Source organism: Clupea harengus, chromosome 19, assembly GCF_900700415.2.
Source record: "Clupea harengus chromosome 19, Ch_v2.0.2, whole genome shotgun sequence".
Lineage (NCBI taxonomy): Eukaryota > Metazoa > Chordata > Actinopteri > Clupeiformes > Clupeidae > Clupea > Clupea harengus.
The window spans coordinates 18,354,354-18,370,524 of record NC_045170.1 but is presented as its reverse complement, the minus strand read 5'-3'; the positions used below and the strand labels follow the sequence as shown (position 1 = coordinate 18,370,524).

The window sequence follows — 16,171 nt, the reverse complement described above, 5'->3', positions numbered from 1 at the left end:
CAGACACACACACACACACACACACACACACACACACACACACACACACACACACACACACACACGTACAAAAAGCCATTGACCACAACCATACAGTTGTTTAGAGACTAATTGCATCCGTGCCAAGTAATCCTAATCCCTAGATAACAATTGTTTACAAAACAAATACTTTTCAATCCCCCCCATGATCCCTATTATTTGGAAGTTGAGAGCAGTCTTTTTAAAGAAACAAAGTCATACAAATTGTATTGATTTCACTGGCCTGTCAACTTTTCACTTACCTTTTTCTTTGTCTCTCACAGTAGGACTACATCTCTATCCCCTGTATGTTAGAGACCCGATAAACTTCTTAATACCCATGAACACTTCAGTACGGTACTTTCATATTGCAAATATGGTCTGCAAATATGGTCTCAGGACTACATTTCCTCAATCTGACAAACACATAATATAAGCTATTAAGTGACTACTACAAGCCTTTAGGGGGAATTATAAGGTTACAAACCCATAACATAAGGTATTAAGTGACTACTACAAGACGTTAGGGGGAATGATAAGGTTACAAACCCATAACATAGGCTATGAAGTGACAACTACAAGTCTTTAGGGGGAACGATAAGGTTGCTGACTTTAACAGAATAGTAGATCAGTAGTAGATCAATCTTGACAGTTATTGAGGTTAAACATCCCTATTGTATGTCAATAATACCACACAAAGTGTATATTTCAAATCTCTCTGGTCCCTTTTGTATTTCATCACTGAAGTAGCACACTGCCTACTTATGACCCCTGCTGGTGTATCATTGTGTGTCAGTCAATAATGGTGATAAAAAATGGACCTCAGGCTAGAGCTTCGGGGCTAATTTCCAATTATGTGGAAAGTGAAATTGTTGGGTTGGTCATCCTTTCCCACACAGCCAGTAGGCCTGGTTCAAGTTCACAATAGGTAAGTACAATCTATAAGCACACTAAATGCTAATCTAATGAGATTAGATTTGTGTGTTTGTACGCATGTAGTGTACGTTACCTGCCCAACAGAAGCTTCTACACAATGACCATTTTAAAGCTATTTCATCGACTCAGCTGATTAGGTAGGCCTTAGTTATTTCTGGCATGCGGAGTGTTGTTCTAGTGATATGGTTGTTCATCCTAAAGTCAGTTATGTTGGCTAACGTTGGCTGTGTCTTCGTTTTGTGCAGTTTATACAGTGGGTTATGATAACAGCACTGATGCACTGAATTCTGCTGCTAGCAAAATTCTGTTTTCACTACAGCCTGCACATAGCAGCGTTCAGTGAGCAACGATAGTCGCTAGCAGAACGGAACTCCTGCACATGTTGCGGTCTTAAACTGAATGACCCGGAAGTACTAATTCTACGTGCCATGAAGAAGTAGAAGAGCCCGTCGTCGCAATTCAAATATTGGAAAGCTACCGTGCCTTTGTTTGTGAACCGCACGCTTTCTGCCACATTACGCAAGAAGCCGTGTACAAGAAAACAACCATTATTTGAATCTGGATTCCCACAGGTATTTCTGGAGGTTCATACAAGTTGTGCCAACATACTTGTGTAGCTACCTAAGTAGCGGAGTATCAGCTAGATGAACAGCTAATGTTAGCTGGTCCCCCCCATGTTAGGTAACTAGCAAATTAAGGGACACGTGAACGTCGTTATTATTTCTTTCTAACTTAATATATGATGTATGATTAATGTATAACATGTGCATTCAGCAACGTGTTAGCTACTGTCTTAGCTGTCCATCATGAACAGCATTATTTTTGTTAGCTTAGCCAGCTAGGAACCGTCGTGTTGCTGGGTTGCAAAGGTTAGAAAGGGGGCGTGGATGACTTCAGAGTCATAACCTCGCTGATGGGTACATATGAAAACACTTGCAAGATTGCAGTTCTTATAACCTTATTACTTACTTATTATCTACTTGCTGTAGATAATTTTACCTTCAATGTACCTTACCTTTACCTTACTTGTTTGAGTAAGATTGTTACGACTTCCGATTGGCAAGATACATTTAGTTGCAATAACCAGGCACTAAGACCGACATTTTCTTTTAGTATGCTATGACATGTAAGAGGATGAGTGTAACCTTATCCATTTTCTTCTGCAGAGAGCCACATTGTCTCAACTTGTCATCTGACTTTTCCAAAAGGAGATGACGGCAGAGCCCAGTGACTCTGGGGAGGGTATTCCTAATGGCATCCCCCCGCCAGTCAAACGTGGCAGGGGTCGACCTAAGGGCTCTGTCAAAAATAAGTTAAATATGTTTCAGAGGAAACTCACCCGGGTCCCCAAGGTTGTCGAGTCCTTCTCTGCCACTGCGCCCAAGGAGCAGTTGCGCAAACGGGGACGGCCCAAGAAGAGGCTGAGGGGTCGGCCGAGAAAGACCCAACTGTCGGCAGAGGAGGAGGCGGAGAGGAGGACGATGCAGCAATTGAAGCCCAGGAGGCGCAGACTGTGGAAGCCGCTGGGGCGTCCACGCATCTACCCGCTAGTGCCCCCCACCCCTCAAGGGCCGCGGAAAAGGGGCAGCCCTCCCAAGTATGACTCTGTCTCCAGTCGTAGCACCTCCAAGCTGGGTAATCCCCCAACTAACAGGCCTCCCGTCAAAAGAGGTAGAGGGCGACCTCCCAGTTCAACAAACAAAACCAGGCGCCTCACATTTAGCCCGGTCCGAAAGAGGGGGAGACCACCGGGTTCAGGGAAGGACCAGGCCGCAGCTGTTGACGGACCCCCACGAAAGAGGGGCAGGCCCCGGAAAAGGTCCCTGGAGGAAGAAGCAGACAGCCCCCCGAGAAAGAGAGGCCGACCCCGGAGCTCTGGCTCTGCTGTCGCCAAGAAGAAGCTGGAAATGGAGAATGGCGCTACGCCGAAGAAAAGGGGCCGGCCGAGGGGCTCTCTAGGCAAGAAGAAAAGGCATTGGAAGGCAACGATTCCAGAACCTAAACCGCTCTACGACGGCCCACCACGCAAGAGGGGTCGACCCTCAAAAGTCAAACCAACTGACCTCCCCTCCAGTAGTGAAAAAGCAGAGCAGCCGCAGGAGGAGCAGCCGCAGGAGAAGCAGCCGCAAGAGGAGCAGCCGCAGGAGGAGCAGCCTAAACTGCTCTACGACGGCCCACCACGCAAGAGGGGTCGACCCTCAAAAGTCAAACCAACTGACCTCCCCTCCAGTAGTGAAAAAGCAGAGCAGCCGCAGGAGGAGCAGCCGCTGGAGGAGCAGCCGCAGGAGAAGCAGCCGCAAGAGGAGCAGCCGCAGGAGAAGCAGCCGCAAGAGGAGCAGCCGCAGGAGGAGCAGCCTAAACTGCTCTACGACGGCCCACCACGCAAGAGGGGTCGACCCTCAAAAGTCAAACCAACTGACCTCCCCTCCAGTAGTGAAAAAGCAGAGCAGCCGCAGGAGGAGCAGCCGCAAGAGGAGCAGCCGCAGGAGGAGCAGCCGCAGGAGGAGCAGCCGCAGGAGGAGCAGCCGCAGGAGGAGCAGCAACCGCAGGAGGAGCAGCAACCGCAGGAGCAGCCGCACGAGGAGAGCATACAGGCAGCATCAGCAGCCAATGGGAACACACAACCAGCCTCTCTGGAGGAGGGGCATGACCGCATCCTGGCTCCTGTGGAGGATGAGGATGAACTTATGGGTGGAGATGAGGGTGATGCCGCAGCTGTTGAGGAGAAGGCAGTCGGCAAAGGCAGCTCCAGTGGGAAGAAAACCCCCGTTGCTAAGCGGGGTGGCTCGTCGAGGAGGTTGAGAGCAGTATGAGCTGCCAGGGTTAAAAGAAAAAGAGGCCTAGAGGAGTTGACTTTGCCAACCTTTTATTTTTTTAATGAGTATTATGTCATGCTTGTTTATCCTTTCCAAATGTCCGTAAAAGGCTGCTGCATCTGTCAGCAGGCAGTTAGAGATTATAAACATTGTTTTTCAAGAGTATATGCTTGGTGACGCCACGCTACTTGTGACCGATGTTGCTTTGTATTGACACTTAGACCAAACTTATATAATGTCATCAAGATGTTTAGACACATTATGTTAAAAGTAGAGATGAAGCTGGTTTTAGCCATGTGCGATTGCCACCTGATGGCTGCTTGCTGTATTTCTTGCCCATTTACTAAAATAGAAGTGAGGTTAGATCACTGATTGCTGTGTGTCTGTTGTCTGGTGATCACCTGCTGTCTGTCTTGGCTGTAACATGTCATCCATGCTCAGAGAGCCGTGGTTTCCCAGATTAGATTGAGCGGTTCAGCAGTCACCGTGTTGATAAAGGTAGTCAATGATTATTGTTGTGAAAAAAACTGAATTGCTTCTATACAATTTTGAGATCTATTGGATACGAGTTGACATTGACAATTGCTTATGTCATTGTAAGTCCAGAAGCATTTCGCATTTTTTTGTCACCAAAAGCTGCTCACAGGGCTACTGTGGTTTGTTGTTGCGTTGTTTGGGTGGATCCTTTCACATGAAAACAAGTGCTGTCTGTTATGTTGGCCTGTGTGCTTTGTTTGTTTGTTTGTTTGTTTGTTTGATTGATTGATTGATTGATTGATTGTTTGTTTGTTTTTAAAACAGTATTTCATTTTAGGCCTGTATTTGCAGCATTTGACTTTTATGGTAGCAAAGCATCATCTCATCATAAATCGTGGAAATGGCGGTCACGAAAGTTGAGAATTTTAATGGCTTGTGATTTAGTTGGTCAAACTAGAGGTTTGGGACTTGATTGAATACTTAATTTCATTGGAATTTCTTTTACTTTAGTTTTCTCAGTAGAGGTAGATTGGGGCAGTGTTTACTGTTTCAAGTAGGGTTAGGGTTTTGTAGATAAATTACATTTATCAGCTAAAATGTTCTCACCTGTATGAATTTGTTTATAATTTTTTTTTCATTTATTTTTGCTAGCATGTTTCCTTTCTATAAATAAAAACATTGTGTAGATGTATTCAGTGTTCTTGTCCCTTCAACTAAATAAAGTCTATTCTTTCAGTGTTGAACACAAAGGTTTGTGTTTTTTGTCTAAGAGAGGCGTAAAACTGTTAATGCTGGTAACATGTGCATATATCTTACATTACTTGCACACATTGATGTTTTTAAGAGGTGTAACCCAGAATATATAGGGTAAACATTTGTACATTTAGTACAAATGTTTACCCTATATATTCTGGGTTACACATTTAGTACAAATGTTTACCCTATATATTCTGGGTTACACCTGTTTCCATCCTTATCAGATCCCAAAGAAAACCCATCTGCTCACAATCTGTGAAACAATTTTTGGGTGCAAACTTTGCATATTGTGTTTCATACACTAGAATGTAAAGGTGTCACATAGATCATTGGTTCTTATTCAGAGTAACAATGTTGCGTATAGATCTGGAAAGGAGATCTCACCAGACAACAAAGTCACACACGGACATGGTTATCACTTTATTAGTATGATATGCAAACAGACATGCTTTTAAAGAACCACAATTTAGCAGCTTTCTCTGAAGAATCTTTCAAGCTCAACTGATATGTTCTTATTGGCTTTTCACTCGTACATTGCATGGTGACAACCTGCTGAGTGCAATATTCATATAACTGGAGCATGTTCTCATGACATTTTGTATTTTTTGTAATTTTTTATTTGACTTCATTGAACATGCATTTTATTCACAAAAACATATTTGCAGATAACATCCGAAGGTTAACCGAATGATAATATTTGCATAAGTTGTGGATTTTTTCGGTGTGGAAAGTAAAGCAGGGCAAAAGGAATGTGTGCGATAGAGAGTCGCTTCGCAAGCTTCAGGGGTGTTATACAGACACACAGACACACACACACACACACAAATACCCACACAGGTCAGGTGCCACTCCTACAAATGCAATACAAAGCAAAAGACGGGAGAGGGGACACATTGTCTGCCACTTAAGACTGATTGGTTAGGTCTGGAACACGTTCATCTCAGGCGAAACTCTCTAAGGCACACGTTGTTTTGCCCGACATCCAAACCTATCTTTGCCCTGTACACTGTACATTAAAAATTGAACACACAGACACCTAAAGCTAGAATGCTACTTTTCCTAAAGGTCAAAACAACAAAATGCTATCAGTAACCAATGCCCATCTTGATGACTGGCAGGGGTATTCCTGGAAACAGTAGCCACAAAATATACACTAGGGATCCCCTTTCAATTCCTCAATTCTTTTTTTGGAGTGTCTATTCAAAACATTGTTCATTCAATGAGACAATCTAACAGCTAACATGATGTGGATTAAGAATAGTACATAGTTGATAGTTTGCTTAATTCATGTCCCAGGAGGTGTCACTCTTGCCTAAAGACAGAATTAAGTAAGTGACTATTTCCCCACCCAGCCCCTTATCTTTCTCAGCCTAGTCTTTATCTTCTCTGTCTTTCAAATGAGGAGGGATGCAAAGCTAGTATCTAGTAATATTTAAATTTGCAGTCCGTCAAGACTATTGAACAGTTGTGTCTAATCTGTTACATTGATTTTGGTTGTGCATCTCTACTTGCACACATTAAAGAGTTTGCTTTGGCTAAAGAAATCCTTTTAAAATTCTGGATTTCAACTCTTCTCACTCGCTCTTTCATTCCCCAGCTCTGTCTGTTGCCCTGGTAATGGTCTTTATCTCTCTCTCCCTCATGGGATTGGGCCAGGTCCACACACAGGAGCCAATGGCATGTCTTCTCTTACTTCTGACGGGGGACAACTATAAATCTGCAGCTGTACATAGAGATCCACATGACATTCTCTTCTAACAACCTCTACATCATCTTCCTCCATCAAGACGAAACCAAAACAAAATGTAAAAGAAATGTAGGGCTGGGCACTACATTACAAGTCATTTAGAGGAAAGAGGGGATTATTATTTATTTTTTAGTCACACCAAGATCAAGAGAGAGAGAAGAGATGAGGGAGGAGGCACCGCATCCACACGCGCTGCTTGTTGTGATGAGAAGGCATCGGTGAGAGTTTGGAGGGAGGGGCGAGAGGAGAGGAGAGGAGCTTAGGAGGAGGGGGGAGTGGATGTCACACAAGGCTTCGGCTCCGCTGTCAGATCCGCTGTCTACCTTGTGTTCAGCCACCTAGAGACCAGCTCAGTAGTAGAAGTACACTGGAGGGAGAGAGAGATAGATTCAATCAGTGTTTACCATCTTTACATTGAATAAGGCTGAGTTGAGCTTTGGCCTAAGTTGTGGTGGCTCTTGGTTGTTTGCCTGCTGGTCTGGAGTAAGTTTCCGCATTATGCAGTCTGTGTTGCAGAATGGTTTTGACACCATTTTACCTACTTCATTCTTTATAAGGATCTATATGTCTTGGCCTCCAGTCTGTCATCACTTTAAAACATACAGTCAGTAGCCAGATCATTAGATGCAATGTTTTTCCTCATTGTCTTCCATGACATGTGTTAACATACTTTTGCAACAAAAGAAGACATGTTTTTAGACTCTACAGCCAGAATAGATTAACAGAAATAATAGATCTTATGATAATTGAGACATTATAAATACAGTAAGTTTATCTCTCTAATTAAGATTTTCATCCACAAATGACTTTAAACTGTAAATATTAGAAGATTATTGACTGTGACAGTGTTTTAGTCTAGTTCTAGTCAAAACAATAGAAGGTAAGAGGAAACTGTGGTTGTATATCTAATTGTAAGTGGCCACTCAGAGTAAAGAAGAGCTTATTTTTTTTACAAACTCTGCTATGATTAATTGGCAACATACAATGCATATTCTGCATGGTTCACAATGTGTTTTCATTTATTAAATAAGATGGTACCAGAAATGTGTGCATTCAGAGGTTCAGGCCCTGGGCTCTGGAAAGCGCCTTGAGACAATGTAATTGTTTTGGCACCATATAAATCAAATCAAATGTAATTGAATATGCCCCTTTCCTGTCTTTTCTCTGTCTCTTGTCTTAAAGCCAACCAGGTTATGTGAAATTAGCGCTTCGAACCTACCCTAAACTTTAAAGTTTCACTGCAAAACATTATGACTTTTTGCACTGAACCCTGAGTCTGTGTATTCTGATGGCTAACATTTAGCAGAGCTCTAAACCATAAGGATGTTACTCACTGAAAAGGACTCCCATGAGGATGATCCCGATGATGCCCATGATGATCATCATCTGTAGGAGAGGACAGAAGAAGTAGGTGAGTTTTTATATGATGTAATGTTTAAAAAAAAAAAAGAAACACCAAAATAGCCATCTGATTTAGCTTTCTCTGAAAATAACCCCTAAAAAATAAAAGGGCACATTAGAAAGATAACATAGAAATACGTAGGCTGGTGTGCTAGTGTGAGACATTCAATTTTGATTCTGTGATTTTTAACCTCCAAACGAGCAGCGATTCCCATGTGATCTCTCAGTTATTTAGCCTTTCCTCATCTAGTGAAATAACAGGATTACCTTGCTACTATCCTTCATCCTAATCTATGGCTGCTTTTAGCTGCACGGGATTGTCTTGAGTAGAGGAGATTATAGTCATCGCTTTTCAGGGTTTCTGACAATCTAGCACTCTTGTTTGGTTTGGCTAAACACGGCACACTGTGTGCTATGTATGAGGTAAACACTTAAAAGCATCCATCATAGAACTGTACCAAAGGAGGGCATTTCTGAAACAAATTGTATCACTACACTCTACTACACATAATAATCATAATCACTATTACTGGCACAAGCAACAACATGAAAGTCATCTACAAGGTCAGGCCATCCCAGCAGGCACACGCTTGTGACCCTCAGTGGAAGGGGTGTGGTTAAGTGTAATGACAGACAGCTGGGAGACACGCCCCTGGTGAAGACCGCTAATGCTCCTTGCTCCGTGGCCTTGTATCACACCCATAGGTAGCAAAGTGGGATTACACACTACAGGCCTTTCAATGTCACCTCTAAGGTGGGAAAAATAACAAGAACACGCACACACGCACACACACACACACACACACACACACACACACACACACAGAGAGAGAGAGAGTCTTGTATGATATGGTGTACAATCCAAATGTTGAGAAATACAAAAGAACTACCATAAAAGAGAGCAAAAAAAAAAAAAACGGATGCGGTGATACAGATTTGAGTGGTGTAATTCAAAGAAACGTAAAGTAGCAAAACAATGATGGCTTCACTATGAGGGTGGGACACCAGATAAATGAGATTAGAGGGGGGGGGGGGGTTGTGGGAGGGGCCACAGCAAGGGAGGAGGGAGAGGAAGACAGGGTTTCATGGTTGAGAGAGAACCAGACAGAACGAGAGAGAGAGAGAGCGGAAGGAGGAGTGTATGATTAGCAAGGAGTTACATCACGAGTCACAGCTGGGATTTAATCCAGGCCCTCTGTAATCCAGATTGGGATTCCTGAACCTCCTCCCCCACAGACAAAGGAGAGTTGTGATTGGATGGGGCTACCCCCACCATCTGTGATGTGGGGGAGGGGGTGGGTTGGCTGGAAGGGAGGAGGGGTGAAGCTTTGGCAGGCAGTCGGACGGAAGAATGAAAATGTAATATGTAAAGTGCTGCCGCAGCAGAGACAGAAACAAAGATGGAGGCCGAGTACTCTGTGGTGCAGCTCTCTCTCTCTTTCTGTTTCCCACTGTCTCTCTCTCTCTCACACAGTCACACACACTGACTACATTTCCCTTTGGCTATCTTCTGACGTAATTCTCCCTTTCTACCATGTTCTCTCTTGAGTTCTCTCTCTCTTCTCTCTCTTTTTTTTAGCTGTATCTCCTTTTGTTTTGCTATAATTCACTCTCTGCATCTCTTTTTTATTCTCTCTGTCCCTCTCATACCTCTATCTCTCACACACATACACACACACACACACACACACACACACACACACACACACACACACACACACACACACACACACACAAACACACACACACACAAAACGTAATTGCCTTCGTACAATTGTAGGAATGACACTTGAATGAATGACAAGGCGTATGTGCAGACCACATAAGCAAACGGGCAAGGGAGAAACAAAGACAAAGCCCTTCACTCCCTGCATACACCTGCCCTTCAGTATTTAGAGCTTTGTCCTTTTGTTGTAGTAAAGCTTTGCCCTGTGTGGGTTTCTGGTCAATCCGTGTATAATGACTGGTTACTGTCGTGCTGATGTATGGCCTAAGCTGCCTGCAAGGAGACAATCCCCACACTTGCACACAATGCGCCAGCCCCCAGGTGAGGTCGCTCTACCCCCCATCCCCCTTCCCCTTCCCCTCCTCCAGCCACCTACTTTCCCAGCCCACAGAGCAACTGACTCAGATACAGAACAGTGGGTGTAGGCACTCCTCGTCTCCAGGGAATCTCTGTCCGGTGCACGCACACACACACGCACGCATGCACGCACGCACGCACGCACGCACGCACGCACGCACGCACGCACGCACACACGCACACACACACACACACACACACACACACACACACACACACACACACACACACATCATACACACACACACACTAACACACCCTTTCCCTCTCTCTCTCTTTCTCAACACACACACACACAGACAACACTAATAGAGCACCCGTACACCTCTGTTCTCGTTTTGTTTCTTCATTCTCTCTTACTCTCTCAATTTAATACAGGCTTCTGTTGAGGACACACCTTCATATTCTTCCACCAGTACTTGTTCTTCAGCTTGGCGGCGCTGCTCTCGAACTGTGAGGCTCCTGCCTGCAGCGCGTCGGCCCGGTCGTCCAACTCCGACAGCTTCTGATCTCTTTCCAGCACTTTATCCACATTCACACGCATAATGTCCACCACCTATATTTGGGTGTATGTGTGTGTGTGTGTGTGTGTGTGTGTGTGTGTGTGTGTGTGTATGTGTGGTGTGTGTGTGTGTGTGTGTGTGTGTGTGTTTGTGTGTGTGTGTGTGTGTGTGTGTGTGTGTGTGTGTGTGTGTGTGTGTGAGTGTGTGTGTGTGTGTGTGTGTGTGTGTGTATGTGTATGTGTATGTGTGTGTGTGTGAGTGAGGGTTGAGGGGGCAGTAATGCGACATATGTTAGCAAGACAGACAAATTACCAAGGTCAAACTATATGTATATTTGAATATATTTATATACACATTCATATCCTTCTGTCTATATGCTCTCAAACAGTTTATGACATTTTTTAATCAGTCTTAAAAGGACTGTATTGTTACTGAATCATTCCACCAGGGAACGTGTATGAAGGACAGAATGAATGCCTGGCCCTAATTGTTTTACTTCTCTATACAACATGTTTTGTTATGTGTGATTGATTTCTAGATGTGTACCTCATCCACTTGGGCCTGCGTCTGTTGCAGCCTGCGGTTGCTGGTGAGGTTGGGGGGGCCTCCCGCCTCTCCCTCAGCCCCTGGGGCTCCGGTACCGGCATCTGGGGCTGACCTGAAAGGGGTAATTGGGGGGAAGGGGGCAAGGGGGTAATGGGGGGTTTAGAGTCTGGATCTGGGTCCAAACTCAAAATAGTTGAACTGACCTCCCTGGCTGTCATCAGCAGAAATTGCTTTAAAAATGGATAATCCGAGTCTTGCGCAAGCACAGTACCTCTCTTTTTGTCTTCCACACTTTCACACACATACACCCCCTTTGCCTTTTGGCCTGTGCAAAGCGAATGTGCCAGAACTAACTAGAAATCTCAAGACACAACATCATCCTGTCAAACTTTTCCATCACAGTCTTTTATTTGTTGAATTATTCTCTCTGAAATAATACAGATGACACTAGATTGCATTATATGAAGCTCGTCAGCATTTGCAGAGTTCTTGGCACTTTCTCTTAACCCTTAAGATCCTTTGGCAGACAGAGGTCTGATGGATCGTCTGACTCAGACAACCCTCTGTGACGTAGATTACAGCTCTAACTGACAGCGGCCTCCTCAACTCACCAAAGGGGATGATGCCATACAGGCAGATTGACTATGATTTTTTGAGTTATAGAAAACTGATTATGGAATCTTTTTACGTAATAACATTTTACATAGGCATCAACTGAAACATATATAAATCAAAGTGTTCTCAAACAGTAACGTTTATTTTAAAATAAGAAAACATTATATCTGTCCGTAATTTGTTATAATGTCGTTTAGGATTACCAGCACAACATTCAATCCTGACGTTTTACCCGGAAAAGTGATGCGTAAAAGAATAGTAGACATCCCTAAATATAAGCTAAAAGAACAAAATCGGTAGCGCATCTCACTAGAGATGATTAGATAACACCCACAGACTAGCCATTCATCCATTTGCTATTTATGGGTGAGATTATTTACAGTTACTTTGAGACCAATGTAGCCTATACGACCGCATACACGCAGGTACACAGAATTATCTGCTATGCAGTGTTTGCTCCGTAGAGGTAAAACCGCATAAACAACAAAATGACCATCATTAAAACAAACGTCCTAACCCCTCAACAATTACGTAAGCGATCAGTTATCCAGTTTTCACGATAAACTATAATACCAGATAGACAGCATTAAAACGGGAAAAATCCGCATACTCACATCTCGGTGGCAACTGCTTAATAGTCTGAATCGCCAGTAAAGAGCGTGAGAGAGGCAGGGAGGGAGGGAGGGACAGAGGGAGAGAGAGAGAGAAAGAGAGAGAGATAGAGAGGTCGCTCGAAGAGTATTATCCCAGGGAAATATGTGGTTGTCCCTCTCTGATGTCAAACTTCTTCCGCAGGATGTATTTATGCCAATGTTATACTGAAGAATATGACTGTTAAAATGCACTAATTCTAGCACAGAATGTCATCACAAAAAAGCTGCGTAGGAGAAAAACCCTTTCGTCTGATTTGGTTGAGGAAAATCCCTCAGATGAAACGAAGCGCTGAGGAAAAAATCAGATTCTGAATTTCTGAGACAAAAGTCACGATGCACTGACTTCATCCGCAGATTTTAGATGTACCTGCAAAGGCTGCGTAGCCTAAATGAAAAAGTAATGGTTACGTAGATCCGGCGAAGAGAACATGCCCAACCTAGCGGCCAGAATGTCCAGGGGATTTATTACACCCACTTGACTCATGAGTGAGTGCGCGAAAGTCATTTTCAAATCTCTCTCTCTCTCGCTCTCTCTCTCTCATGCACACGCACCTCCCCTCCCGCTCGACCCCTTGTTTTGCGCTAGTGCGGTTCTCTTCCTTCGCTAGTCGTGTACGGGACAGAGGCACTGCGGTGCTGAAGTGTTGAGTCTGCTCATTCTGTCGGTGCGTGCGTGTGCTTTGCTCCACATCCCAAAAGAGGCGAGAAACGACTTAAAATCACCGCAACGACTTATTTCACGTCGATTCGTGTTATTACACGATGGAATTTCAAGTTATAACGCGATTCTTGAATTGATTAATGTTTGGAGACGAAATGTTACATACATGTAACATACATCGCCCAAATGGCATGTATGTCGGAAATATCCATCACATCAACTAAATTCCACACGAGTTTGGAATTGAATTTCAAACAGTTCCAACCTCCCCTGCCCCCCCATCATTCCAATTATTCATCAGTCCAGTAAATAGCCCGCTGGCGTGGTCTGTGCTTTGATCAGCACTAAGAACTGTCTGCCAGCAGAGACCATCGCGGCTCTGCAGAGAGACAGTCAGCTCAGGACAGCTTCTGGAAGGGAGAGACAGACAGCCCAGCTCTGTGCTGGGAAGTGAAAGGAAACAAGGGTACACTGCTCAGGCTCATTGCCTGGGAGAGACAGGAGACACACAAATACATTCAGCTCAGTGCTCTGGATAGAACCATGGCTTACAATGCCATGCAGCCTCTCTGAGGACAAGGAGGCCCATAAGCTTATCACTGCTCTGGTCTCCTCCTCGGCTTATCATTGAGAAAGATGTTAACAGATATCAAATGTTTATCTATCTATCTAGAGAGAACAATAAAGAGAACGAAATCATTAGAGCTAGAAAGAGATCACTCCTTACTATGACAGATGACGATGAAGTAAGCTTAGATCTTGGGAGAAAATCAGGTCTGTTCAGGACTAGATTTCATTGATTATAGATCAAGTGGATCCAGTGACATCATTCCTATTCAAATAGATCCCATGAAAGACAGCACACAGGGGGAATGTTTCGGTAAAATCATTTATTCTCAACACAGAACAGAAACAAGCAATCAACAGGGGCTATTCAATCTCACAGATGTTACACTATGTCGAAGGAAAGCTTTCCCTTCACATCTGTGTCCAACTACATAGTGTTGTCTTCACTCAATAACAGGTCTTTGTTCTGCATTGCTTTCGTTCACGAACACAACCCAGTCTTTACTCAACGAATCCTTGAGGGATTGAAAAGTAAGGCTCATGTCTTCAGCACCCACACTTAAAGACAGGTCAAGTTGTACCGGTCTAGTTGATATGTTCCAGTACAGCGTATTTGGCAGACATTCAATATTAGCTTCAGTCTTAGACTTAACACATATAACCGCTTCTCTTCTTTTTCCTTTTCACTTCACTGTAATTTAATGTTTCCTTTCTGAGTTAAATATAAGTTATTTCTATATTGTCATTTACAGTTAAATATTTTGAGAGAGTGGTTTAAAGACTGCATTACTGTACATTATGAAAGGATGGGTAGTGGTAGCCGTGTGGTTGGTTATGGTAGCATGATGAAATCTTAATCATTAGTCATAATTCTGACAAAGCTTTCATTTTTTTTCTGTATCTGTCTTAACTGCAGTCTTACTGAGCAATACTGAGGCACATCTTTTTTTTCTCGCTCATCCAAATGCCTATCTTTTGTTTTAAGCATTTTAAGTATTTATTTTTCTCGCCATCTCTCGACACTAATTTGCGCAAAAATATTTGTCTTTGTTATCAGCTAAATGATGCAGAGTTGTTTATCTCTGCCTATGTACATACTCCTTCAAAGAGCTCCTCGCAGAGGCGACATAAACTTACAGTATCTGAAAAAAAAATAATGATTCAAGGCTGTTTAAAAGATAAAATCAAATATATAATAACAGGCTTTTAAAAACTAAAAACCTCACTTGCACCGGAGGCGATAACACTGGTCATAAACGCTGAATGTTGGTCTATGTAGGATTTTACAATAGCTATACTGATAAATTAAAGCTAAATAGGCTGACACTATAACTGGGCTCAATAGCAGAATCAATTTTAGTCATTCAGAATCCCAATATATGCTGAAGATCAGGATATAAACTCTCTGTGTGTGTGCTTCTAATGCTTAAAAAAAAAAGCAACTTAAGCCAAGATATTTTGAAAAAACAGAAAACCTATTTTCCATGACATGTTTTTGAGTAAGGTAAATAAAGACTTTGTTTAAAGATTTAATGAAACCCTACACCGAAGTGTCGAATTACATCTGATGACAACAAAGCTTAAACTGTACATTTGACATCAGGCTGCCATTCCTTGGACTTTGTTTAGAAAGGTTGATGGGAACTAAAGATACGGTATCTGCCGATAGTTGACCAGTTACAAGAATTTTTGCAGTGGTCTTTACTGATGTATCTGTACTATATTACTAAAGACTGAGGTGAGGTATGACTTCTGAGGACAGTGCCTTCTTATTATTTACATAACTTGCAGTGGGTCTTGCCCTGGTAAGAAAGGGAATCTTCCGATGAGGGAATGTAATATGTTCTCATTCAGTAAGGCTTCTTCAATGGAGTTTCCTCACATGAGAAGATTAAAGACATATGAAACCCTAGACTAGTGACAGGTTTGTGTTCTTGTTTAGAATATCTTTTGGAGCATGGCTTTGACTAAGGATTTTTGAAGATTTCATTTCTTGTATAATAAATCTGCGGGTCACAGTTTGACCCATAGGTCCCCCGTGATGCCGATCCCTCAGTGGAGCCAGAGCTGGGATGTAAGAGAGGTCACCACTGCCTCTTCTATTAGTGATTGTATTGCGCAACCAACTAACTAAGTAAAGAAGTAATGAATGTAAGTGCTTTTTGATTTATAGTTATTTGTCTTGCTGTTTGTTTCACTTCAGGACACTAAAATTAAGTTAAAATGCAAAAAAAGCATCACTGAAGTTTTGATTAAAAGCTCTTATTTTGTTCCCATGAACATTTTTTTTATTTGACTTGTACTGGTATGTATTTTTTAGTACAAATAGCCCCTATGTTTTATGTCTTCAAAAGTGCCATTGTGTCATGGAATCAGATTTCTTTTTTCTTTT

At 42.9% G+C, this 16,171-nt stretch overlaps 3 protein-coding genes across 5 annotated transcripts in view; 1 reads left to right on the top strand and 2 right to left on the bottom strand.

Annotated features, from left to right (window-relative positions):
- The first annotated feature begins 823 nt into the window (after nt 1-823).
- On the top strand, nt 824-5,832 carry si:ch211-288g17.3 (fibrous sheath CABYR-binding protein). Of its 3 annotated transcripts, none has more exons than XM_031586347.2 (3): nt 824-946; nt 2,121-3,056; nt 3,258-5,832. In XM_031586347.2, exons 2-3 carry the CDS (start codon nt 2,166-2,168, stop codon nt 3,765-3,767), a joined length of 1,401 nt encoding a protein of 466 aa, XP_031442207.1. In that variant the 5' UTR covers nt 824-946; nt 2,121-2,165; the 3' UTR covers nt 3,768-5,832. The 3 variants fall into 3 exon arrangements, with proteins under 3 accessions (XP_031442207.1, XP_031442208.1, XP_031442206.1); XM_031586348.2 differs by lacking the exon at nt 824-946 and adding an exon at nt 1,072-1,091; XM_031586346.2 differs by lacking the exon at nt 824-946 and adding an exon at nt 1,109-1,526.
- On the bottom strand, nt 5,411-13,043 carry vamp1a (vesicle associated membrane protein 1a). Its single transcript, XM_031586349.2, has 5 exons — nt 12,513-13,043; nt 11,284-11,395; nt 10,632-10,790; nt 8,085-8,136; nt 5,411-7,117 (listed from the first exon to the last, which is right to left on the bottom strand). Coding segments are annotated over exons 1-5 (342 nt in total). The 5' UTR covers nt 12,515-13,043; the 3' UTR covers nt 5,411-7,100.
- Nucleotides 13,044-14,082: 1,039 nt separating this feature from the next.
- The window catches only part of iffo1a (intermediate filament family orphan 1a), a 9,728-nt gene continuing 7,639 nt past the window's right edge, over nt 14,083-16,171 (bottom strand). Inside the window, exon 9 of the mRNA XM_031586344.2 lies at nt 14,083-16,171. This exon is cut by the window's right edge and continues 308 nt beyond it. The gene's annotated coding sequence lies outside the window, so the exon portion shown is untranslated.

Bases quoted from the DNA above. Each gene is read 5' to 3' on its own strand.
- si:ch211-288g17.3 (XM_031586347.2), top strand. From the start codon at position 2,166: ATGACGGCAGAGCCCAGTGACTCTGGGGAGGGTATTCCTAATGGCATC. The intron at 3,057-3,257 runs GAGCAGCCGCAG...CAGCCGCAAGAG, and splicing joins AAGCAGAGCAGCCGCAGGAG to GAGCAGCCGCAGGAGAAGCA.
- vamp1a (XM_031586349.2), bottom strand. The intron at 10,791-11,283 runs GTACACATCTAG...ACCCAAATATAG, and splicing joins CGCAGGCCCAAGTGGATGAG to GTGGTGGACATTATGCGTGT. The intron at 8,137-10,631 runs GTGTGTCCTCAA...CCTCTCCTACAG, and splicing joins ACTGGTGGAAGAATATGAAG to ATGATGATCATCATGGGCAT.